Source organism: Malus domestica, chromosome 09 (genome assembly GCF_042453785.1).
Source record: "Malus domestica chromosome 09, GDT2T_hap1".
Lineage (NCBI taxonomy): Eukaryota > Viridiplantae > Streptophyta > Magnoliopsida > Rosales > Rosaceae > Malus > Malus domestica.
Genome location: NC_091669.1, coordinates 6892903 through 6920886, shown reverse-complemented (window position 1 = coordinate 6920886; position 27984 = coordinate 6892903). Strand labels below are relative to the sequence as shown.

Sequence of the window (27984 nt, the reverse complement as noted above, 5' to 3'; positions counted from 1 at the left end):
GTATTCTTCTCTACCATCCTTCTGGATGATCTTGATTTTCCCTTTGCCTTCAACTGGCAACTTTGAGGAGTCACCAAGACTTACAGATCCATAGGCCCCATCTTTGAGTTCGGCAAAAAAACTCATTCTTTCCACACATGTGATTGCTTGCACCAGAGTCCAAATACCAAACATCTTGTTGGCTACTGGAATCATGGTGTGCTAGTAAGACTGTTAATTCCTCACTAGCATTTCCATTTGATTCTGCCATGTTGACATGCTCACCATTTTTATATGAACATTCATTTGCATAATGTCCATATTGCTTGCAAGTGTGACATTGGATATGCGCCTTTCCTCGGGTAGATCTCCACTCTTGAGATTGACCTCGGTTTTGTTCATAGCCTCGACCTCTTCCTCGGGCTCGTCCTCGGCTACGGTTGGATGAACTCCCACGACGTGAGTTCCACTGCCCACGACCTTTATTTGGTTTGTCAATTTTCAATTTTGACTCCAAAGCTTGCTCTAGTGTTGTGGGGCTTGCATTCTTCTGAATGCGTTGCTCGTGAACTAGGAGGGATCCTAGTAGCTCCTCTGCGCTCATCGCCTCCAAATCCTTGGATTCCTCAATGGCAGTCACCACATGCTCAAACTTAGATGTGAGTGACCGAAGTATCTTCTCCACAACTCGTACTTCATCGAGTCTCTCGCCATTTCTCCTCATCTGATTTACTATCACAATGAGCCTTGAGTGATAGTCGGAGATGCTTTCCCCTTCATTCATGTGAGCAGTTTCAAAATCTGCTCGAAGTGACTGTAACCTCACTTTCTTGACTCGATCTACTCCTTTGTAGATTGTACTGAGTGTGTCACATACTTGCTTGCTCGTTATTGCTTCTGCAACCTTCTCGAACGTTGAATCTTCTAATCCTTGATAGAGAAGATACAACGCCTTCTGGTCCTTCTTTCGTAAATCCTTGAGAGTGTTCCTTTGATCTGCAGTATATGTGGCTTCTTGCTCGGTAGTGGGTACAACATACCCATTACTGACAACTTCCCAGAGCTCTTGTGATCCAAACAATGCTTTGAATTGGATGCACCATCTTTCATAATTTTCTTTCTTCAATGTGGGAACTTGGAGCTGCACTAAGTTGGATGCCATAACTGCTGCACCTGCCAGAATGGTATTCTGGCTCTGATACCAACTGTTGGAATTGAAAAGTTTACTAACTCAACACCAAAATATGTGGGTGATAAGTTTACAAACTCTATCACACCTCTCACTTTGCACCCTCAATAAAATTGGACAAACAAAAGGAAAGAAGTAGCAAGCTTGGTGATAACAAACACTTTGAAATATTAGAAGAGTTTACAACTCTTAAAGCTTACAAGCTGAAAATGAGAATGGGATTGGAATGGATGATTCTAAAGCCTAGCAAGAAGGCCTATTTATACAAAACAGAAATTGATAAACAATACAACAACACATACAATGAATGATGGTGTTTACCATCTTTCCACTCTTTCAAACACATGCAGCAACTTTGGATAGTTGGCACACACATACATTGCATCCTTCCAGTTTGCAAACACAACCTTTCGGCTAGCACACAGCATGGCAGCACACAGCTGCTGTCTTTCAACACACTTTCAGCTGGCACATGGAGAAAACTTTAGTCTTTGCAGTTGCAGCAAGTGTGAATACAACCTGTAAAGAAACTAACAGCTAGCAGCTGCCATTTACAACCTGTTTTGATTTGAATTTCCAACAGTACTTAGGTCACAAGTTATGTAATTATTGTATAATAAGGAGCAAAGATCGATTTACTCTCGTTACCAACAATAAAAAAACATTCCAATTAGGAAAACATAAACGCAAGTGCAGATAGATTCCTTCAAATGAATAAACCTCAGGTTTCAGGTCCGTTGAAAGCGAACCCCTTCATAGGCTTCTTTACCAGTCCGTTTTCGATGTAATTGATTTCCACAATCGCTGTTCAACATTCCAGATAAGAACACGACTTCTATTTGGTTGGTCGGAATGCGAGAGTGGAACTAGTAATTGCATTCATTTCCTTGTCTATTCAAGAATGGAACGGTTTTGAGGATTCCATTCCAGCGTTTTGCAGAACAATGGAATGCTTTACATTTATAATCTGTGTTTGGTGATAATCATGGTGGTTTAAATGCTTAGTTTGGTGAAGCTGTGTGCTTTTGTTTTGGATTCGTACACGATCTACTTTTGTGATTTTGTTACGTTGCAACTGTATGGGTTTGAGTGTGATAAAGCGCGTGCAAAAATCACTTCCCTATCTAAATCTCCATATATTAAACCTATCATTAACCATAAATCCCTTATATAATTGAAATCCACCGAATCGAATCCCTAAACCCATAAAAAGAAAGAAAAAAAAATTATTCCAAGTTGATTTCATGATAAGTTAATCAAGAACTCGATCGAGGATTAATCTGAGAAAAAGAAAGAAAAGAATAGACGATGAAACCAAGTCACACTGCCAAGAGGTCAAACTCAAACTTTTCTGACCAGAAACATTAGAGACATGCTTTTATAATTACCGCGATAAGCGTTAACTATAAAAAAGGAAAAAACTGAGACGTGAAAAAAGAGTAAAAAACTAGAGTATCAACCGTCCTTTAATTATCTACCTTCTACTATACTGGTGGTTATTTCAGATATAGCTTCTGGCTTACTAGAAGAAGAAGCTGTGCTGTATTTGCCTCCCCTTGTGAGAAACCCTGGTTGTTTAGGAGATGGAGAGGTTGCAGTTTCATTGTCAAGCAGGGTGATAACGTTTGACATGGCGGGCCGATCGTTTGGATCTTCTTGTACGCATAAGAGACCGACATTGACACACTGGATAAACTGGGTTTTGTTGCAACTTTCGTCCAAAATCTTGTCCATTAAATCCAGCACCTTGTTTTCTGTCCAGAGTCTCCATGCCTGGGAAAATGGTAAAATTCAAGACTGATGCAAGTGTAAATTGGGGTTAAAAATGGATATGAAATATTCGACGCACTTGCTGTCTTACATAATTTATGAGGCTGAAAGTTTGTTCGGATTGGTAAAAGCCTGTGTTCTTTTTTCCGCTGATTATCTCAAGACGAACCACGTCAAAGCTAAAGACATCTGATTTCACTGAGAAAGTTCCATCCAATGCATACTCCGGAGCCATGTAACCACTGTATCAAAAAAAAAAAAAAACTTTGTAACTTATGCAGGCACAAAAACACTGTCACCTAAAAGGGTCAAGAATATGAAATCATAGACGCAAAACTTAGTAACTCACTAAGTTCCAACTACAGTGTTTGTGTTTGCCTGAGTTTCCTTGCCTCCAACAATCCTCGCTAAACCGAAGTCAGATATTTTGGGGTTCATCTCCTCATCTAGAAGAATGTTGCTGGTTTTCAAATCTCTATGAATGATCCTCAATCTGGAATCTTGATGAAGATAAAGAAGCCCTCGAGCGATTCCTAAAATGATGCTAAAACGCATCTCCCAGTTGAGAAACATGCTTTTTGTATGATCTTGCGGAATTTCCATTTTCCATATAGAGAAAAATTTAGAAGCTATTGTAGTTAAGTCAATCAAGAAATCATATCATGCAGTAAAAGATAATGAAAAGAGGAGTTGGAACGAACCAAATATAAAGAAGTCTAAACTTTTGTTAGGCATGTACTCATATAGTAAGATCTTTTCTTCTCCCTTCATGCAACATCCCTTAAGTCTAACAAGGTTTCGGTGTTGAAGTTTGGCAATCAGCACCACCTCATTCCTAAATTCCTGCAAGCCTTGTCCTGAAACCCTTGATAGCCTTTTCACCGCGATTTCTTGGCCTCCAATAAACATTCCCTGGCAACAAAATCCCTTACATATAAATTTAGAACTAACCACAACAGATAAACATTAATGACAACAAGTGTTGCTATATAAAGGTGATTCGAGTGCAAAGGAATGGTAAACAACTGTTCAATTACCTTGTAAACAGGCCCGTATCCCCCTTGTCCAAGCTTGTTTGCATTTGAGAAATTATCTGTAGCGTCTAGTATAGTTTGCATATCAAAAAAAGGTACATCTATACCTTCCTCTTCCTTGAACTCGCTTGTGTCTATCAACTCCTTGACTCGCCTTTCACTATCAAATTGTCCTCGTCTTATTTGAACTAATACAGGGAATCGAACAGATTTATTCTCATCAACTATGGACAACTCTGCAGATCTTTCATGACAATAACGCATATAGAAAAGCAGTTACCTCGTTTGTTGGTCATATTTCTTCTCCATATATAAATGGAAATGACGATGCACGCCAGAAAAATCACACTTAAAAGCACCGCTACAATCATCAGAGACAATGGTAATTTTCTTCTCGTATGGTCTTGAAGATCAAGAAGGAAAAGAAAATATTATTGTCATATAATCATTTTTATTGTATTGTACAATCTAAAACGATTCTGCAGCACTGTTATCAACATAAAAATTTGATTTGCAAGAGGGCACATGGATGACAGAAATTTTATGCCTAACATGGTATTCTCACCTTGAGTACATCTTAATTTCAAGCCATTCCATCGAAAATTGATTTCGCACAGGCATCTTTTCTTTCCATCGCTTGCAGGATTGCACATTGAATGTGGCCAATCCCTGCAGTCAGAAGATTTTATACAGGGTGGTTCCACAGGTGGCTCCCAACCCATCTCAACTACAATCGGACTTCTGGATGACAGTGCTTCAGAACTAAAATTACCCAGGTCAGCATTACACAAACTTATTACTTTAAATGGCGGTGCTGTGCTGATCTGCGAATTTACCCCACTGTTCATACGATCACATTTATCTGCATTTTCGGTTTGGAAGCCTTGGATGAAAAATCTCTGTGAACTCGAGTTAATGCTAATTACTCTAAACAAGGTTTCATTCAGTCCCAGAATCAGTCCGTCAAAGTTAACCTGATCTGTGAAGTTGTCGCACTTGAAATGGAAGTACATGGGGTCACCGCAATCCGGACTTGTGCTCAGGGGATAGGGGATGATGGTTGTGCCACAAGGCTTACAGTCTCTTACAGTTGATTCTGCACAAGGTGTAATTAATTGACTGTTATAGCTACCTCATTTATGTCCACATCGAATAATCTCATGCTTTTGCAATTATGTTCACAAAGGTTTAACCCCGCGTTTAATCAAATATAAATAGAATCATGCTAATTGAAACGATATATACATGTAAGGAATATCGTGAAACAGCAGAAAGCATAAAGATAAAACTCATGTAACTGAAGCTCACTCTCAGTTCTGCATTTTGGCTGGAAAATGGTTTGATCATAATGTTGTGCCTTGGCCCATTCATTAGTGCGGAAACGAGATTCAGATTACAACTTTACCAAATCACACTCACAGTTGAACAGAATAAAATACAAGAAATAAAGACACCGAGAAATTTACGAGGTTCGGCAAAAACCTGCCTACGTCCCCGGAGAGATATTGCTCTTCACTATGAGAATAACAGTACAAGTACACATGAGTTAAAGCGACATAGCCCAATCCCAAATCCCTTGTACACCCACTCATAGAATTTTCACAAGAACCTCACTCTCCCCAAGAGTTTCTCACTCTCACTCTATATTTTCTCTCCTTTGTGTTCTCCTTCGGATGCTTTCTCAGGAGAGAGTCGAATGCTCTCCCTCTTGATGCTTTGTCAATGCATTTCTAAATGCACAAATATTGCATCTAATTATAGGCATACACTAGCAACTATGCCAACAAATAAGACCAAAAAGTCTTAAGTTCACATGACATAATTATCACTTAGCCTACCTAGCATGCATCAAAGTCTATACCTAGTCTATTAAGTACAACTTTTCTCCATTTGTCATTTAATGCATGCACAATAAAACATGCACAATTGTGTGCAAGCAACCACAAAGTCAAGTCTTGCTTCCAACTTTGCTTGTGGTAGTCACCATGTCTTCTCTTGAACAAGACATCCATGCCACAACCGAAAGACAAACACAAAGTGGCTACTACCATTTCCCTGTAGCACGCAGAAAGTTACACTATCAAAATTGTTGCCAACTCATAAGTATATGAGCCAAACACAACACATAATTCACAAGGTAAATATTTATGCCATCCACACATTCATTTGTTAGTTTCGGGAAGCTTCAGAGGAAGAATACCTAAATCAGACAACGCAACACGAACAGAGAGGTCCTGGCCCCCATCAGTATACTCTTCTTCAAGATTATTTAGATCTCCCTCGTTCCATATTTTGCACAATGAAGCATCCCTTCGATTACTATACTCTCCAGATATAGCATATGAATAGGCCTTGCACTGGCAGCTATTTAAGCACCCGTTCCTGCATTCTTCTTCTTTTTCAACGTTGATTTTTGAATCTGGGTTTCCCACTTTCATCTTCTTCAAGCTCAAGAAGGTATCAATCTTGTTGTTGCCACATAATGCAGAGTCTCTTTTGCATCCACCTGAAAAGTCTCCAGAATTCCACTGCTGTAGATACTGGGGCTTGAAACCTGGCAAACATTTGCACAGCAGCGGCCTATTATTACTATTGCAGCTGCCAAAGTAGCCGCAAGCATTAAACACACTACATTCATCTCTTGGCGCCGACCAATTCAAATTCCACCGCTTTGTGGAATTAATCCACGTCCAAAACTGTATCTCTCCAGTAATATTAATCACCAACCTTGTATAATTGTATTCTGATCGTGGAGGAATTCCTGGGTTTTTATAAGAAGAGTTTTGACTCGGAGAACTGAAAACCTTGCTGGAATTTCCAACAACATATTTCTTGCTGAAATTTGATAATGAGTAAGTAACTGCAGGAAGCATTTGATCAAAGCTGTAAAATGTATCGGTTGCCCGTTCTCCGCCTTTCCAGTACAGAATCGATTCTAAATCTGATTTTGATTTTGTGATGACTTACTGGTCCTCTCGAACTGGATCTTTTTTGAAGATGAATCGCCCGCTTTCCGGGTCATCTTCGCCTCTCCATGAAGTCAACACCAAGCTTTTATCCATTACCATCCCAGGAATGAATGTATCGGTTGGACTTTGAAAGCTCTGCCACAGAATATTCACTGCCAACTTATCATGGCCACTGCTTAGAACAAGGTTCCCGGAATCCATGAGCGTCACAGTCTGCGTCAAAGACTCGGATGTTTCAACCTCCGTTGACCAGTACCTCTTTCCAGCAGCATCCAACACATGGAGGTTACCATCTTGGAGTGCAAGACTTCCATTACTAGTGGAATTGTCAACTGCCTTTTCTCTGTTGGCAACCCATACCACTGTCCTCGGACTCAGTTGGTGATACCATATGCCAACATATCTTTGAGTCCCTTCAGGTGAAGGGCTAAAGAATCCGAGTTCAAATCTTCCACCAGACGAAACAAGAGTTTCTGATTCAACACCGTCGGTAATTGGAGTGTCATATGTTACTGTATCTCTAGCACAGCAAAATGGGTGAGATGAGCACAACAAGACCGCTACTGCATAAGAAACGAAGATGGAAAACAGCATGCGATTCGCAAACCACGCAACCACGTAATTTGATATTGTTAACCTCCCTAAGAGAAACATCATTAAGGAGAGGTTACTGCTACCAACAGATTGGCAACTTCATTAACATATATCGTCGAGAATAAAGAATTTACACAGCGGCCAGAGCAGAAAATGTTGATCTTGTAGCAATCACTCAATGCTGGAATAATGAATTTACATAGCGGCCAGAGCAGAAAATGTTGATCTCGTAGCAATCACTCAATGCTGGATGATTGAAGAGTAGTAGGCCCAACGTGAAAGGTCCAGGTCGTCGAGTTTTTGTACATTTCATCTTTTCTTTGTTTCCACTCAATGTTGATATGGAGACTGAGCTCAATGATTGAAAAGTGGCCAACAGGTCAACGTCTTCTAATTTTTTTATTTCATCTGTTCTTTGTGTCCACGCCTTTACCTCTCTCTTTCTCTCTTATTTTGTAAATGCCTAAATGGCTTTTTTATTCAGTTATACAAACATGGTAATAATGCAACATCGAACTTAAGACCTCGAACAAAAAATAAAAATGTATTGACCACTTGAACATTCATGCTCAAATTGTTTATGTCACAATTGTGGATGCAAATTTTCTCCTCTTCGATCTTGGACGATTTTGCACCTACAAAACAACTAGCACATTAGGTTAAGGCCAAGAGCCTCACGCGCCCACGATGAATGGGGGGCTTTGGCCGAAGAACCTTCGATGCCAAAGTTAGAATTTTAGAGAGAAATAGTGTTTAGAATATTTGGGATTTTTTGTAAGAGAATTGGAATGAATTTTTGGTGAAAATAGGAGCCTATTTATAGGATTAGGCTTCTCCATTTTCTTCAACGAATGGCCGGCCACTCTCTCCATTTTTTTGGTGATTTTGTGGTTTAATTAGCATGCGATTCGCAAACCATGTAACGACGTAATTTGATCTTGTTAACCTCCCTCTGAGAAACATCATTAAGGAGGCTACTGCGCATTTATCAAGAAGTACCTAAGGCATTACCTACTTGCAAAAACAGAAAGCTCTCTTAGACTGTAGAAGACATCGTCTCAGAGAACTAGGATTAATAACTGAAGTTCTTCTGCAACTCTACACAATCGAAAGCAAGGCTCGCTCAATGGGGCTTGAGTTTTCTGTAAACTTGCGTGTTCTGTGAGAGAGCAGGGACCTCAGTTTTATACTTCATACGATGGAATTCAATCAGGATCCCTCCCATTAAGTGATCCTTATCAAAGAGTAGCCTTATCACCGTGAAACACTTATGCATTATATCAGCTAGAAGAGTTCTAGTCTTACCGAGAATGTATCTGACTTGAATCTCCAAAGAAATACAATTCCTGATAAGTCTACCACAAGTGTCAATCCTAATCTCCTTATCATTCCAAATGTCTTTAATCAAATCACAAAGTGTTTGCTCTCATATAGAACTTACATTCTCCCACTAGAGCAAATACTTTGTCAACTTGTATAGTTTATACTTAATATGGAATGAATCTGAATTGGCCATGAGATTAGTCTTTGACATTTTCTCGATTTACCAGTCTCTGTCATTAACAAGTATTCATGAGAACTATAGGGCAACACACTCAACTTTCAAAGAGTACCGTCCCCATAATTACTTACAATGAAACTAACCAACACATGAGACTCCAACAAGATATAAAAACAATGTAAGACATGACTGGATATGTATTTGTAATATGTCAAACATTTGGTCCCCTTCAGGATTGAAAGCAATCCCAATGCTTCTGAACGAAGCCCTTAGGTTGTTTTTCCTTCATGATAATTCAAGATCATTAATCATCATGCATAAAAACATTCATGCATTATCATAACTATATGCTGTATACTTTTTGGGAACTTTAACAACCTTACAACATTTTTCTTTATTAGCTAAGAAGCCTTTATTATTAATACTCGAATACAACTTCCAGAACATGAACTGCAACTGAAGAAAACTAACATTTAAAATGAACCTGATATGCAGCTCCCACTGATTTCCTGCATCAGTTTGCTCCCACTGGTTTCCTGCATGAGTTTGCTGCATCAAAATCACCCATTACCCCTATGCTTTGCTGACATGCTTCTTGAAAACCGCTATGATAACAGCCTTATTCAATGGATGAACAATCATTGAATTAGTCTCCAATTACTCAATCTTGACCAAACTAGCTACCACCTTTTCTCGAGAAATGAGATACTTCATATCCAAGTTCCTTGTTGCATTTTACCTTTTATTATTCTAAGTGAAAAATATAGCTACTCTGTCGTCAAATAAATCTGTATAGGTCTCAAGATTGAGTCTACCTCTTGTAGTACTGTTATGAAATTCTTCAACCAAATGGCTAGATTCACAGTTTCACAATAGGACAAGTATTCTGCAAACATAGTTTGAAGCAACCACAGTCTGTTATTTTACACTCTTCCAAGATACTGCTCCACATGCCATTAAGATCACACAACCCCATGTTGATTTCATATCATCTGGACAACCCGCAAAATCTAAGTCATTATAACCTTCTAAAACGATGTTTTATGTCCTTATGTAGACTAACATATGATCTTTGGTCCTATGTCATTCTGTAGACTAACGTATGATCTTTTAGTTCTCTAAAGATATCTCTACACTCTTTGCTGCATTCTAGTAAGCCTCTCCAGCACTGGATTGGAACCTACCAAGCACCGAAATGGTGAAGGCTAAATCAGGCCTTGTGCACACTTGTGCATGCATCAAACTCCCAACCCAGGATGCATATTGCTTATCTTCCATCATCTTCCTCTCCAAGTCTGTTTTGGGACACTACAGTTCGATCAATATATCACCCTTTGATATGGGCATTTCTGTAGTCTCACATGAAGACATATTAAACCTTTTTATGTATGCTCTTTGTGGAAAACCCAACAGCCCTCTTATTCTCTCACTTTTGATCTGAATCCCTTGGACATAAGTGTCATCTCTCAGGTCTTTCATCTCGAAGTGTCTTTGCAAGAAAACTTTAGTTTCATCCAACAAACTATGACTATTTGTGGTGAGCAATATATCATCCACATAAAGAACTAGAATGATAAAATTGCTCCCACAGAATCTCAAATAAACACAATTTATCTGATGGGTTCTCTATGAAACCTTCTTTTACAACTCGATGAAATTTTAGGTACCATTGTCTTGATGTCTGCTGTAATCCAATTGTCTATTTTTGGACTCGAGATGACTTGTTTGAAAATCCCAGGATCACAAAACTCTGATAAATTAAAATCTGTCTCTACCAAATACACAAAATATGATGAGAATGTTGACTTTCTTACCCTATCTGATTTCCTCAAAACAGTGGAACATTACCGACTGCCAAAACTGTTGACTCCAGTCGGTGGTTACTGCCATTCACGGCTGCTTCATCTTCATCCACGTGTCCTTGCTGATTTCCTGCATGCGGTTCACCGTCTAACAACACCTCAATTTCAGTGTCATGCTTCAGTTCATTGCCACTTGAAACTCTTTCCTCCACGTGCCTTGTATGATGACGAATTTGCTGCTCACCATGCAACAACACATCATTTTTGCCATGCTGAAAATAGCAATCATCATAGCCCTCATCTTCTTCCACTTCACTTGGAAGTTCAACCACTATTGCTACAGTCGGTGTTGGCTCAGTATTAATCCCTATTTGGCCATTTCAGTATTAATCTCCATTTGACCATCTTCTTGCCACGTTTGTCAGGTGTCAATTCCACGTACCCCGCGTGAGTGTTTGCATGTTGTTGCAATCGGTGTAGTCGGTGCTCACTGCTGCTGGCCACGTTTGTTTGCTGGTTGTCGGTGATCGCAGCTGCCACTCACAGTTACTGACTCATCATGGCTTGCATGATCATAAGTATGTTTCTCATTGAGCAACAGCACATTATCGGTGCTTTGGTGTAACAGACCATCATCATTACACATACTTAATTTCTTATAATTGATCTGTAATTTCAACCAAGGCTGCTGCAATCGGTGAATGTTCAGCATCATTCCCCATTTAATCATCTTCTTCAAATATAAGATTGTCATTGTCCATCTCTAACTCCATAAACAACTTGGTAGATTAGTCTTACAAATCGTACTCCTTACTATGTCCATTAGGGTTCTCCTTCTTTTCTTAGCCACTTCGTTTTGCTCGAGATTTCTAGTGTGGTGTATTGAGCTACAATTCCATTTTCTTGTAGAAAAAGAAAAAAGGGCAAAAGGACTAAGATGTCTGCCAGTTTGAGTGTATCTACCATTGTATTCACCTCTCCTATCAGACCTAACCTCCTTAAATTTTTTTTTTTTTTTTTTTTCTTCCAATTGGTTTTCGATGTCAATTTTGAAATCTTAAAGTTTCAAGTGCATTTGATTATTTTGAATTAGATAGATGAAACAAAATTAAGAAAAAGTAGTTTATGAAATATTTATGTCCCTCTATAGTTTGTGTGGGAAAAAAGACCACAAACGTCCGTATGGATGATTTCTAAAGTTTCTTTGCTTCTTGTTGATCCTTTCTTTCTACTACTTGTCATTTTTCCCTTAGCATAATCCACACAGAACTCAAAACCATTAAAAATTACGGGAGGCAAAATATCATTATTGACAAGTAACTCATCCTTTGTTTTGACATATGACCTAGCCTCTTTTGCTATAAGTTTGATGATTGTCGAGTCTTAGTATGTTCATTTGAATGTTAAAATAAATTCGACTTTGTTGAGTTTTATTTGATGTTCTCCTTGTTATGAAGTTCTGCAATGAATTCGTAACATGAATAGAAAAGCTAGAGTCAAGCCACCATTTAGTGCTAGGTATAATAATTAAATTAGACTCAAAACAAGCAAAAAAGTTTTTACCTTTCTTCATATGGCAAGCCAAGCCTTATACAAAAATAATGTTTGAGAATCGATGGCTTGTTAGGTTTGGTGTTTCTTTTAGGAGAGGGAACCCTTTTGGTAGAATTCTTTCTAGTATCGGTGGTTAAGGGTGTATGTGCCTCGGTGGTACTTCGTACATAGTTCAAAGACTTAATCTTCTCATTTTCAAACTTTTTCATCCTTTCCTCCTCACTCACACATACTGAAATTAACTCATTCACATCCCACTTTTCACGCAATGCATTGTAGGACAATTTGAGATGTGTATAACTATCAGGCAGGGAACTCAATATCACATGTACCAAGAAAGTTTCAGGGATTAGTACCTCGAGAGCTTTGAGTTTTCCAGCGATGTCCACCATTTTTAAAATGTACTCACACACACTCTCTATGCCATCATGTCTCATGGTTGTCAGTGAATTCATGAGATTACCTGTTTCAATTTTTTGGTGACTCCTGGTACTTTTCTTCAATGGACTTAAGGAAATTGTTTGCATTGGTAGCATCCGTCTCAGTTTTTGGTGACTCTTGGTACTTCTGCTCAATGGACTTGAGAAATCCTTTGCATTGGTAGCATCTGTGAAGGCTCCTCGAACCACATCAATCATGCTTCTTTTGATAATCAATAAGGAAATTCTGTTTGATTTGTGCCACTTTTCATATTTAGACTTCTGACTTGAGGTGCTTCCATCTGTTCGTGTAGGGGGCTCTTCAGTTCTAAGTGCTAAGTCCCAATCCATGACACCTAGCACGATCTCAAGATCTTGCTTCCATTTCTTATAGTTGACACCAGTGAGTGGTTCAACTGTATTAAGGTGCATGGAGCTAGGATTCATAACTGTCAAAGCACATAGTTCAAGTATTAATCTTTAAATCCCCAGACTATAAATCACCTTTTCAACATCTTTGGATTGATGAACATGTGAAGACTTTCTTTAATCATATCACCTTTATAACCAACATTCGAATTTCTGTAATCAAAATTATAAACCTTTGTGGTTTGACAATAGTAATTCGATTCAAACATTCGTATATAAAGTGATATACTACTTAAATTCTAAGCATGAAAGAATGATCTTCTTTAGATGACCAGTGATCATGTCTTGAATTTAAGCACCATCACTGGTATGTACATCTGAATGAAAATATATGTCTTTATGATCAAGGATAGCTTTAGCTATCACTTGATCGTGTTCATATATATTTCCCTAATGATATACTACCAGTTCTGTAACCTGCGAGACAAGGAAAAATTTCTTGATGCCTTCGACATAGGGTTAAATGATATGTGAAGGGCTCTGATACCAAATGTAAGTAAATTATGCAACGGAAAAACTTATTCACAATTATCAACTTAACCACTTACCTGTAGAAGACATCGTCTCAGAGAACTAGGATTAATAACTGAAGTTCTTCTGCAACTCTACACAACCGAAAGCAAGGCTCGCTCAATGGGGCTTGAGTTTTCTGTAAACTTGCGTGTTCTGTGAGAGAGCAGGGACCTCAGTTTTATACTTCATACGATGGAATTCAATCAGGATCCCTCCCATTAAGTGATCCTTATCAAATAGTAGCCTTATCACCGTGAAACACTTATGCATTATATCAGCTAGAAGAGTTCTAGTCTTACCGAGAATGTATCTGACTTGAATCTCCAAAGAAATACAATTCCTGATAAGTCTACCACAAGTGTCAATCCTAATCTCCTTATCATTCCAAATGTCTTTAATCAAATCACAAAGTGTTTGCTCTCATATAGAACTTACAAGTTGGTGATACCATATGCCAACATATCTTTGAGTCCCTTCAGGTGAAGGGCTAAAGAATCCGAGTTCAAATCTTCCACCAGACGAAACAAGAGTTTCTGATTCAACACCGTCGGTAATTGGAGTGTCATATGTTACTGTATCTCTAGCACAGCAAAATGGGTGAGATGAGCACAACAAGACCGCTACTGCATAAGAAACGAAGATGGAAAACAGCATGCGATTCGCAAACCACGCAACCACGTAATTTGATATTGTTAACCTCCCTAAGAGAAACATCATTAAGGAGAGGTTACTGCTACCAACAGATTGGCAACTTCATTAACATATATCGTCGAGAATAAAGAATTTACACAGCGGCCAGAGCAGAAAATGTTGATCTTGTAGCAATCACTCAATGCTGGAATAATGAATTTACATAGCGGCCAGAGCAGAAAATGTTGATCTCGTAGCAATCACTCAATGCTGGATGATTGAAGAGTAGTAGGCCCAACGTGAAAGGTCCAGGTCGTCGAGTTTTTGTACATTTCATCTTTTCTTTGTTTCCACTCAATGTTGATATGGAGACTGAGCTCAATGATTGAAAAGTGGCCAACAGGTCAACGTCTTCTAATTTTTTTATTTCATCTGTTCTTTGTGTCCACGCCTTTACCTCTCTCTTTCTCTCTTATTTTGTAAATGCCTAAATGGCTTTTTTATTCAGTTATACAAACATGGTAATAATGCAACATCAAACTTAAGACCTCGAACAAAAAATAAAAATGTATTGACCACTTGAACATTCATGCTCAAATTGTTTATGTCACAATTGTGGATGCAAATTTTCTCCTCTTCGATCTTGGACGATTTTGCACCTACAAAACAACTAGCACATTAGGTTAAGGCCAAGAGCCTCACGCGCCCACGATGAATGGGGGGCTTTGGCCGAAGAACCTTCGATGCCAAAGTTAGAATTTTAGAGAAAAATAGTGTTTAGAATATTTGGGATTTTTTGTAAGAGAATTGGAATGAATTTTTGGTGAAAATAGGAGCCTATTTATAGGATTAGGCTTCTCCATTTTCTTCAACGAATGGCCGGCCACTCTCTCCATTTTTTTGGTGATTTTGTGGTTTAATTAGCATGCGATTCGCAAACCATGTAACGACGTAATTTGATCTTGTTAACCTCCCTCTGAGAAACATCATTAAGGAGGCTACTGCGCATTTATCAAGAAGTACCTAAGGCATTACCTACTTGCAAAAACAGAAAGCTCTCTTAGACTGGAAATTTTGTCCCATAAGCCATTTTACTAAAACAGATTAACAGCAGATTGGCAACTTAATTAACAAATATCGTAGAGAATGATAAATTTACGTACCGGCTGGCGGCCAGAGCAGAAAATGTTGATCCTGTAGCAACCACTCAATGCTGGGGTGAATAGTAGTTGGCCCAATGTGGAGGGTCAAGGTCGTCGAGTTCTACGCATTTCATCTTTTCTTTGTGTCCACATATACACATACATATACAAATATATATATATGTATGTATAGACAGCTCAATTAGGGGTGGGCATAAAAACCGCAAAACCGAATCGAACCGTATGAAGAAAAAAAACCGAAAAGAATCGTGTTGACCGGAAAAATTAACTTTGAGTTAAAAACCGAATCGGACCGTTTCAAACCGGTTCGGTTCCAGTTTCAAATGAACAGGAACCGGCCGGAATCGAACTAAACCCTTTTGTTAATAATAAATTAATTAATTATATATATACACACATGTCATGATATAATAGGTTAGGTTGAAAAATTAGTTTCATCATGTTGCAAAGCAGTGAATCCCACCCTCATCCTCACTCACGGCCTCATCAGTCATCGCTCATTTCACACTTTTAGATTTCCATTCCTGTAGGCTTCTTCACTCTGCCGAGTCGCCGCCCACCTCCCTCGCGACTCTCTGCGACGACCCTCGTCATCCCTCCTCCGCGACAGCTTAGTCCTCCGTCCTCCGTCCTCCGTCCTTGGTATTTTCTCTATCTTTTCTCATATTCTCTCTCTACACCCCTTCGTCAAGTCTCTGAAGCATTCACTTCTTTGCATGCTGCGGAGGACCTCTTGCTTCACTCACCTTCCCCACTTCAGTCCCCACCGCATCGCATCCGAATTATCAGGCTCGATCATTTTCTCACTTTCCCCAATCGATTGTGTGAATTTCTTGAAACTTTGTTTTCGGATTGGTGAATGGTGATTGATTGCGTTGTCGATTCAGGTGCTCCCATGGCTTCCACGCAGAGTGATATCTTAGCTTCTCGCGAAAGGATCTTCAAGAACGGTATGGCTCATTGAGCTTTTGTTTTTCAAGGTTTGGGTTTTTTATTGCTTCTTTTTTTATGAAGCTTTCATGACCCCGTGTAATATTGGCATATGCTTCCTCAGAACTATAATTACTTTGATTTTGAAAAGAATTTATTTTATTTCCTTGGTTTGGGTTGTAAGAAGTGCTAACATGGAGTCATGGACTGTATGGTTGAACTGAAATAAGTAATGTTATTTTTTTCTATTATAATGCAAATTGAGGAAGCTGAGAACTAAAAGTACCCCTCCAACAGAAATAATATAAAATGAAAAGTAGTATAACGTAAATGTCTAATTGGGGTCATTTTGATTGAATGGATGTCCTCCCTGTACAGTGGCATTGAGGCATATACATTACTTAGCCCATTCGCAAATGGACGATTGAGACCTAATCTATTGTTCTCGTTTCATCTTGGGAGGGCGTATCATGTATATCATGCTTAAACCTTCTGTCCTTTTAAATAAAGATTTTGTGTCCACTTTCAATTTGAAGCGTACAGATGTTTGATTAATTATCTTCTATTGTTTCCCATTTGAAGCTTTTCGTGAAATTTTGGAGCGGAGGGCATATGCACACTCTTCTATTGTTTGATTAATTGTCTTCTACAGTTCCAGGTTAGTTGAACTTAATTGTACTTGATTAATTATCTTGTCTCATATTTAGCATATTTAGTAGTCTGGAGATGTATTTGAATGCATGATGATTTGATGTTCAAATAATTTAGTGTTCGGAACAGTAAACCAGCAAGAACCGAATCGAAATCAGTATAGACCGAACCATAAAGTTCTAGTAATAAATTTAAGCAGAACCACACCGAACCGAACCGTTGATATTTTCCGATTCCAGTTTCGATTTAGAGATAAAACCGGACCGAACCGTACCGTGCCCACCCTAAGCTCAATGATGGAAAAGTAGCCCGTGCAAGTCATAGTACCCAAAAAGAAAGTAGCTGGCGCAAAGTCAAGGTTGTATATTATTTATATAAAAAAATACTTCTCGCTTTCCCTCTTATTTTGTAAATGACTATTTTTTATGTTGTACAAGCACAGTAGATATCGAATTTTACACCTTGAACAAAACAAAAAAATACTAACCACTTGAACTACGAGCTCAAATTGTTTACGTTACAATGGGTGCATATCCAAAAACTTCGATTTTACCCATGAATGCAATTTGAAAGAAAATAAATTAATAATTAGAATTGAATTTTGGTTCTTCATCTTCTTTGGGGAGCATATGGCAATTATGAAGACCAAAGCAGTTTAATTTTGTGTTTTATTTTAAGTAAAATAAGCAAAGATTAAGGAATAATGGGGAGCATGCTATTCGGAAATGGAGAATCCTGCGGTGGGCAGCAAGTATCTCCACCTCCGGCGCTCGGCCAAGCGTAAGCACGAGGATGACGATCCGATTGGCCGGTGCCCCCATTGTCGATGGTTGTTATTCCTTCTGAAAATTAAATTTCCTTTCAATTCTCAGTGCGCCTTGAGCGGTAAAGGCGGGATTTTGGAAAATTTTGCCGGCAACCAGCGGTGTGTTGGGCTGGGCTTCAGCAGTTCAGGTTCGAACCCAACTGTTGGCAACATTAACCTTTGGGCTTTGAATTTGGCCCAACAGTTTTGTGCTAGTGAAGTCGCTTGTTTAGCCCACACACGATATTTGTGATTTGTAACCTCTTAGGGAGAAATGTTTGAAACGAGAAGAGAGAGAATTGTATAGGAACAAATCAATTGGCCATATAATTAACAGAGAAATGTTAAGGAGACATTTTCAAAGTGGGTCTCTTTATACTCTTTAACACCGTACAGTTTAATGTCAATTCTCATGAATACATTATTAAATATTGTGCCGAAAACATGAGACGACAAAGATTCCAGTAGAGTTCCACTTTTGAGAGTTTCCTTAGTATTTTTCTAGTTAATATGATTTCTTACTTTTTTTAAGGTATTAAATTATGAATTCTCACTTTCTCTAAATAAATATATCACTAGTTTAAAACTATTCGTGTAATACATTATTAATTGTAATACGAGACTCACATGCTTTATCATTTCAGGAGTGTTACTAAATAAAGTGGAATATAAATTAAAAAAATCCTAAAAACCATGAAAAACCAAAATCAAAATGAACAAAATCCCTCTAAAAATAAAATAAAATCGTTCATGCTTCAACCCTCATTGACCAGTAACTCTTGAAGGTTAATGTCTTGGAGTGCAAAAAATGTGGTTCTAGTTGAATTGAGAACTGGGGGTTCTCTGTTGGCAACTCATACCGCTGTCCTCGGACCCAGTTCAGGATACCATATGCCAACACATCTTCTATCATCGAGGTCAGCTGACCCCCGCAAGCTTAAAAATCCTTCATGGAAGAAATGGGTATCGTCTTTTGAAAATATGAGATGTCATCAAAAGATGTCGTCTAACTACTTGACGAACTACCTCTATTGCTAGCGTCGTGCCTTTGTATGCGTTACAATGGGCATCTGTCCATAGGCTTACTCAACATATGTTGGCATATGTCGACATGCTCACTCAAAAGCTATTCACATCAGTCGACATGCTCGCTCAGAAGTTGTTGGCATCTGTCAACATACGTGTAATGTGACTTGGCAAATGACTTCAAGCCTACTAAGGCTCGATAATATGCCAATTTGCATGCTATTCCGTTCCTAAAATTTTGCCCACTGCCACGCTGTGCTTACCGACCTTTCAAATAATATTTCTTGAATCTGCCACCCTGCCCACGTTTATAATGTATATGCTTTAGCATAAAAATTTGTAGTTTGCAAAGTAACATAAATGTGACAGACGTAGCTAAAAAAAAAATTCGCGCACGCATAACCGCGAGTGGAGAGGTTAGTATGTAGGATCACCACATTTTGTTCCAGCGCTCAGGGGGATAAGGGATCAGGTTTGTACCACAAGTATCGCAATTCCTCGATGTTGCTCTGCAAAAATATAATTCCTTGAAAATTTAAAAACAGTCGAGCAAATGTTTAGCTTGCATGATTGTCTACCAAAAGAACATATGGAACTGCTACATGAACCTGTAGCAATTCCGGCATTTTTATATAAGAGAATCATACCTATATCCGCAACTGCTCCACGAACCTGGAAGTTCCGGCTGCTGACATACTCCTCCTGAAGATTGCTAACATCCTCTAACCAAATTCAGCATGTAGAACTACTACTCCCACCCCTTCGTGTGATATGAACCTCCTCGTATAAATAAGCTTGGCACTGGCAGTTGTTAAGGCACTCTATTTTGCATTCCATCTAACTTTTGGCATTAAATTGCGAATCAGGGTTTCCCACCTTCATCATCTTTAAACTCAAGAACTTGTCGCTCACGGCATTGTTTGTTGATTTCCTAACAAATCCAGCTGAATAATCCCCATTGTTCCAATTATCCGGCGAACAAGGCTTAAAACCAGGTAAGCACTTGCAAACCAAACCATTTTCGCTATTGCAACTACCAAAATTATTATACACGCTGGAACCATCGATCTCTAGGATCTGACCAGATCAAGTTCCCTCTTGATCCTGCTGAAATGTGAAGTTCCCTTTCGATCACCATAAGGATACAATTATCTAAGCTAGATCATTTGTCCTGATGCTGTTTTCCATATTCTCAAAAGTACCCCTATATGCCTTCATCTACTTGTTACCTTTGCAAGCTGTGAGCAATGTGCCAATAAATTATTGGTCGGTTTGAGTTGCTAGATTAATAGTTATCGTTATCTGAAGGTGACTAGGTCAATTTGGTCAAGAGTTAGATAAAGAAGTGGATCCACACAAATGGGGATGAAGGCTACTCGTGAGAAGGTGAAGAATGCCGGAAAGTTAAAAAAATCTTACAACGGCTTATAAAGAGTTGGAATCGCCCTTGCTCCTACTCACCTCTTTTCGCTATCCATGATCATCTAAAATTAAGGAGACTTCCACATATTGAATATCATTGTGGTTGTACTCGAGATAATTACACACTGCCATATGAGAAAATTAAATGCCTAATTATCAACAGGTAACTGATCAATCTAATTCTATTGAGATCGTACCTGAGTCAAGTCAAATTGAGTCCACTAATTATCAACTTCCCCCTCAAAAATCTCGAGGGATTCCTAAACAGTTATATGATCCTGATCCTAGAGCCAACGTTAAATACCCAATTGCTAACCATGTGTCCCTCCATAGGCTATCTACATCATGTGAGGCATTTGTAAATCAATTATTCACTGTATCTATTCCTTGTAGTGTAGAGGATGCTATGAAAGATCCTAGGTGGACTCGTGCAATGAATGAAGAAATGGAGGCACTTCAGAAAATTTCCACTTAGGAGTTAACTAACCTTCCCAAGGGGAAGAAATCAGTTAGTTGCAGGTGGATATACACAGTAAAATTCAATGCAGATGGCACTATTGAGCGATACAAAGCAAGATTAGTGGCAAAAGGCTACACGCAAACATATGGCATTGACTACAGAGAGACTTTTACCCCTGTAGCTAAGATAATGTTAAACCCCACCCCCATATTTTCATACTATTTCTATTTTTCCCCTAGAACATATTTGTTATCTATCAATTTAGTCCCTTATTCTCTTTTAATCCTAACCCTTGATCTAGAAATGCTATTATCCTTAAACTGCCATGTGGCAGTTCTCAGAACCCTTTTTTCTTCCCTCTCTTCCCGAAACAATTTTCAATCTCAGTGCTCTCTCTCTCTCTCTCTCTCTCTCACTCTCTAAGCTCTGAGAGCTTCTCTCTAGCTTTCACCTCACTTCCCTTACAAATCAAACCTCAAAAACCATATATTTGGAATCCTTGAAACCTAACGAACTCAATGGTACCCTTGCATGCGCCATCTGAGCACCGTGGGTTTTTCTGCCATTGAAGCCGAGAGCTTCAAAGCTCTAACACTCGAACCCAGGTGAGGATTGTGTTCCTTCTTCAAAATTTCTGGGTTATGCATGTTGTTTTTATGACAAAACTCAAGGGTTTCGATCTCAGTTTTTCCCTATGCTAATAATCTAGTTTCGACAACGAACTCCGGCGAGTTCGTAGGTGTGTGTGTGTACAGGTGTGTATGTGTGTCCGTGTGTGTGTGTGCGAACCGTGTGCGTGTGTAGTGTGGGTGTACTGTGTGTGTATGTGTATGTGCAAGTGTGTGTGCGTGAACCGTGTGTGTGTGTGTGTAAGTATGCATGTTGTGTGTGTGTATGTATATATGTATATATATATATATATTGACAGCTAGGACAGTATGGGAGAGAGGAAATATGACAGTATGGAGAGAGGGAATATTGCTCGTGAAAAGGAATGTTGTATATTCCTTGACAGATAGACAATGCTGTATGGGATAAAGGAATGCTGCTTATTTTTTCTCTAGTTGCTGCATCATGACAGCAAGCACAACACCTGTATTGTTTTTCTTTATTGCATGCGTGTATGTAAAATGCATATAAACAATGCTGCCATTGCAGCAGAATGAATAAGAAAGAAACAACAAAGTTGAAACCGAAACATCAATATGGTATCAGAGCAGGAACCATAGGGTCCTGCCTCTGTTGATTATCCTTCTAGCTTGTTCTTCTTCATCTGTTCATCATTTGTTGTGATGGCAGAAGATATCTCATTTAGTTATGAGGCTACAAGTCCCTCAACCCTAACACCAGCCAACATGATACACGGGGAGAGCAACCCACGACTGTGCTCTGTGTTGTTGAATGAGTTCAACTACTTGCCACGGTCACGAGCTATATCTCTTGCCCTAGGAGGAAGATCGAAACTAGGGTACGTAAATGGAACCATCAAGCCTCCAGAGTCTTCCTCAGCTACCTTTGATGCATGGCACTCAAATGACCAGCTTGTTATGTCCTGGATACTTAACTCGATGGAGCCCAAGTTGTCCGAGATCTTCAGCTACTCAGATTCTTCACACATCTTATGGGAATCGATCAAGGAAATGTACGGTAGTCAACACAATGCTGCTCGTGTGTTTGAACTGAAGAAAAGCCTCGCTGGGCTTAAGCAAGGTGATCAAACTTTCATTCAGCATCTTGGAAGCATGAAATCTATGTGGAATGAACTTGATCTATATCGTCCACACACCACTGAATCCGCTGTACTCTTGAAAAGGGCTGATGAAGATAAAGTGTTCCAACTATTGGCAAGTTTGGGAGTTGAGTATGAAGACTTGCGTAGCCACTTACTAATGACTCCTGAGCTACCATCTTTCATCAACGTGTGTCATGCAGTCCAAAGAGAAGAAACTCGAAGGAAAGTTATGCATGTTGAGCCCCTGTCTAGCCCAGAAGCTAGGGTTTTCACTAGTAACCACAACTTCACTAGTGAAAGGCCTTTTAATGGAAGGAAAGCTGACTGGAAATGCACATACTACAACACCAAGGGGCACGTACGGGAAAAATGCTGGATTTTACATCTTGAGTTAAAACCTAAGTTTAACAAGGAAGGAAAAATGATCAGGGATGGGAAAGGGTTTGCGCCTAAAGCCTTCCAATCTCTGAGTTGTCCATCTAATGAGATGTCAAACTTCACCTCAAACCCTATCTCCCTGATCAATGAGTTTGCCGCCTTTCTCCAGAAGAAGAGTGATATCGCTGAGGGTAACAATGTCACCACGGAAAATCCCACAGAAATGCTTGGAAAATTTGCTGGTTTTTTGGCAAATTCAAACACCACTAAATCCGGCAATATCCCAGGTATCATTTGTGCACTTTCCACGGCTCTCAATGTATATCTCACACACAATTTTTGGATTATAGACTCAGGTGCCACTGACCATATAACCAACAAACAAGCTTGTCTACATGAGTTTCAAAAATTACCTAATCCTACTCATGTGTCTGTAGCGAATGGGAAAGGGGAACCAGTTCTAGGAAAAGGAAAAATTAAATTGATGGGGAGTGATGTAGAGTCTACGGCACTATATGTACCCTCATTTCCATTTCAGCTTCTGTCCACAGGAAAACTCACACATACTTTGAACTGTCTTGCTATTTTTTCTCCTCACACAGTTGTATTTCAGGATCGAGTCACTCAGAAGAAGATTGGTGAGGGTTTTTTCTTAAATGGTCTGTACTACCTCTCAAAGGAGTTCAATCAAGTTAAGGAACCCATTGTCAACCTAAGCCATGTCCAGAAGCATCAACTTTGGCACCAACGCCTAGCTCATCCCTCCGAACCAGTAATGTCTAAATTATTTCCAAATTATTGTACCAACACACATGAGTGTGAGATCTGTCAAATGTCAAAAGCCACTAGGCTACATTTTGTACCCTCTAAATCTAGAACTAGTAAACCCTTTGAAGTTGTACACTCAGATATTTGGGGACCTTCCCGTGTTGAGTCATTTGATGGGTACAAGTATTTTGTTACATTCATAGATGACTACTCTAGGGTTACTTGGTTATATCTCTTAAAGTCTAAAAGTGAATTTTTTACAGCTTTTCAAGACTTTCATAAGCTAATAACCAACCACTTCTCCTCAAAAATATGTACCTTACGGTCAGATAATGGCACCGAGTATACCTCCAATAATCTGTCAAACTACTTAAGCAGTCATGGTATCTTGCATCAAACAAGTTGTGTAGGTACACCACAACAAAATGGTGTGGCCGAACGCAAGAATAGGGATTTATTGGAGAAAACTAGGTCTCTTATGTTTCAGATGCAAGTTCCCAAGAGATTCTGGTCCCAAGCACTCCTTACTGCAGCCTATATCATTAACAGACTTCCCACTCGTGTCCTGAATTCCAAATCACCTTTTGAAGTTATGAAGGGAAGAACTGCTGATTTAACTCATTTCAGGATTTTTGGGTGCACATGTTATGTTCACGTTCAAGCAAATCATCGTGATAAACTCGAACCTCGAGCTATCAAGTGTGTGTTTATGGGGTACTCGAGTTCTCAAAAGGGATACAAATGTTATAACCCACACACTGGGAAGCTGGTTGTCTCTAGGGATGTACGGTTTGATGAACACGTTCCCTTCTTCAACAATCACTCCCCAAATAGTTCTCAGGGGGAGAGTCTAATGGATATTTTTCCACTACCAACTCTCGCTGAAATCCATACAGACACCCCCCATACCACCCTATAAGTGATCCTCCAGTTGATGAGATGGTCAGTGAAGATATACCTCGTGCCCCAGCACCAGTTGTTGCCACACAACCAATTGTAGCAGCACCAAAAAGGAATCCAACTCGCGATCGCAACCCTTCTCGACGGCTACAAGAGTACATCACTTACAGTGCAAGGCATCCCATTTCTGAAGCTCTCACTTATCACAAACTGTCAGCATCTCATGCATCCTTCCTAAGTCAGTTGGCAAACAATGTTGAGCCTAAAAACTTTCAAGAAGCAGTATGTATACCTGTGTGGAGAGATGCCATGCATGATGAGCTCAAAGCACTGAATGAAAATCAAACCTGAAGTGTAGTAGATCTTCCCAAAGGGAAGAAAGCCGTAGGGAGTAGATGGATTTACAAGACCAAATTCAATTCTAATGGTACCATTGAAAGACACAAGGCCCGGTTGGTTGCACGGGGTTTCACTCAAACTTACAGCATTGACTACAATGAGACCTTTGCTCCTGTTGCCAAAATGAACACAGTGAGGGTGTTGTTATCAGTAGCAGTCAACCATGACTGGCCCTTGTTTCAAATGGATGTTAAAAACGCATTTCTTCACGGTGAGCTTCAAGAAGAGGTGTACATGAAGCTACCTCCAGGACACCCTCAAGAAAAAGAACCTACCAAAGTCTGCAAGCTTCATAAAGCTATATATGGACTTAAACAGTCTCCTCGAGCTTGGTATGCCAAACTAAGCTCCGTTCTTGAAGTGGCAGGGTTCAAAATGAGTCATGCTGACTCCTCTCTCTTTGTTCGAAGTGGTGTCCAAGGGAAGCTTGTAGTTCTTATATATGTTGACGACCTTATTATCACGGAGGACAACATGGATGAACTCGAGGCTCTTAAAAGGTCACTTCACCAACAGTTTGCCATTAAAGATTTGGGATCCTTGAAATATTTTCTGGGTATTGAGATGGCTACCTCCTCCAAGGGTTTATTCTTAAATCAAAGGAAGTATGTTCTTGACCTTCTTGATGAAGCACATATGGTCAACTGCAAACCTGCCCGCACTAACTTGCTAGCAAACTTCAACTGGATGCTCCAGGTACCCTTCTTTCAAATCCTAATGTGTATCAACGCATGGTTGGGAAACTCATTTACCTCACTATCACACGGCCTGATATTGCTTACTCCGTAAACCTTATCAGTCAGTTTATGCATTCTCCTACATTGGTTCATTGGGAAATTGTCAAGAGAATACTTCGATACCTCAAGGGCTCGATCGGCAGAGGCATACTCATGCAGAAAAATAAGTCTAATCACATTCTGGCCTATACCGATGCGGACTGGGCTGGTAATTCCCTTGATCGAAAATCCACCACAGGTTTTTGTACCTTTGTAGGTGGAAACCTTGTCACCTGGAAAAGTAAAAAATAAACAGTGGTTGCACGGTCCAGTGCTGAAGCTGAATATCGGGCCATGGCAGCAACAGCTTCTGAACTCATCTGGTTGAAGAGTCTCCTTCTTGATCTTGGCTTCACCAATAAGGAACCCATGTCCTTATTCTGTGACAAGCAGGCTGCCATGCATATTGCATCCAATCCTGTATTCCATGAACGGACTAAACACATTGAAGTTGACTGCCACTACATCCGCACTCAAGTTCAATCCAAAGTCATCGAAACTGTGTACACTAGAAGTCATGATCAACTTGCGGACCTTTTCACGAAAGCTCTTGATTTTACACAATTTCAACGGTTATTGTTCAAGCTTGGATCAATCAACCCCCTTGATCCCGCTTGAGGGGGAGTATTGACAGCTAGGACAGTATGGGAAAGAGGGAATATGATATTGACAGCTAGGACAGTATGGGAGAGAGGAAATATGACAGTATGGAGAGAGGGAATATTGCTCGTGAAAAGGAATGTTGTATATTCCTTGACAGATAGACAATGTTGTATGGGAGAAATGAATGCTGCTTATTTTTTCTCTAGTTGCTGCATCATGACAGCAAGCACAACACCTGTATTGCTTTTCTTTATTGCATGCGTGTATGTAAAATGCATATAAACAATGCTGCAATTGCAGCAGAATGAATAAGAAAGAAACAACAAAGTTGAAACCGAAACATCAATAATATATATACATGCTGTGCGTGTGTGTGTTTATATATGTGTGTGTATATATATATATGCATGTGTGTGTGTGTTTATATGTGTGTGTGTGTGTGTGTGTATGCAAGTGTGTGTGGTGCAGTGCATATGTGTATGTGTGTGTCCGTGCATATGTACATGTGTGTATGGATATGTTGTGGGAGTGTGTGTATGTGTGCATGCGTGGGAGTGTGTGTGTGTTTATATATGTATATATATATATATATATATATATATATATGTGTGTGTGGATGTGTGTGCCGTGTGTGTATAAGTATGGATTTAGGCATAAGCCCAAACTCCCTCTTGTTCCTAACCTACCCAAACCCAAAAACCCATTTCCATTTCCTAAAATTCTATCTTTTGGGTAGTTTATTAAATTGTACATTTTCATGCTTATGTGAAGTTGCTAGTGGAGACTTCCTTAATCTTTTTTCGCACAATTCTACTGCTTCGGAGTATCTGTTAGTGGACCACCTTCGAAAATTGCATGTTTTATTGATAGAATTGCATAATTTAATAGCATGCCTTGCAGAATTATTGATTTGAGGAATACTTTACAGGAAGCATGATGATTTAATTATGATTGATTATATATAAATATTTTGAACTATTTTCATTATATTGTATTTTCTATAGAACCCTCATTATAGTAGACTATCTGATAGGATGCTAAGAATGTGTTTCAAATGACTTTCGAACACCTCTTCGTAGTATAGAGGATCGATGAATTTATGCTATGAAGTTGTATTTTAGAGATTAATTATGTTTTGTGCGTACCTAGTGAACACTATGCCGCCTGGGGCGAGGATCTGGTGTTGGCATTGAGGCCGAGAGAAATAATCCCTAGCGAAAGGCTGAGGGACACGGAGACAGGCATTGGGCCAGGAGGGGGATATCTCTAGCTACGGGCACAGAGACTGAGGTGCAGGCATTGGGCCGGGAGTATTATTATTCAGTGCACTTACTAGCAGCACAACTTGTGTTATGCTTCCTGATACGATTTATGATATGATTTTCTGAGATTGATTTGCAGATGGATATATGAATTGTTTTATGGCATGCTAAAGTTTTCTGAAAAGCTTATCACTTATTATTCTAGTAGTTTTCATTATTAAATTGTGGGGGTTAGTATGTTCATAACTGTTTTTGTACTATGTATGTATATAAACTTGGTCCACTCACCCTTGTTTTGCGCCCCCATTCAGGTCTTAGGAACGAGG

At 39.3% G+C, this 27984-nt stretch overlaps 1 protein-coding gene and 1 long non-coding RNA gene across 2 annotated transcripts; one reads left to right on the top strand and one right to left on the bottom strand.

The window, feature by feature from the left end:
* Positions 1–2501: 2501 nt before the first annotated feature.
* LOC103405812 (G-type lectin S-receptor-like serine/threonine-protein kinase At4g03230) lies at positions 2502–6956 on the bottom strand. The gene is made up of 8 exons (XM_070827438.1): positions 6173–6956; positions 4538–5068; positions 4253–4375; positions 3976–4160; positions 3640–3850; positions 3288–3525; positions 3030–3180; positions 2502–2941 (listed from the first exon to the last, which is right to left on the bottom strand). Exons 1-8 carry the CDS (start codon positions 6843–6845, stop codon positions 2639–2641), a joined length of 2415 nt encoding a protein of 804 aa, XP_070683539.1. The 5' UTR covers positions 6846–6956; the 3' UTR covers positions 2502–2638.
* Positions 6957–16058: 9102 nt separating this feature from the next.
* LOC139188015 (uncharacterized) lies at positions 16059–17260 on the top strand. The gene is made up of 4 exons (XR_011571090.1): positions 16059–16188; positions 16274–16335; positions 16434–16496; positions 17059–17260. It is a non-coding gene; the product is annotated as an uncharacterized lncRNA (long non-coding RNA).
* The last annotated feature ends 10724 nt before the right edge of the window (positions 17261–27984 follow it).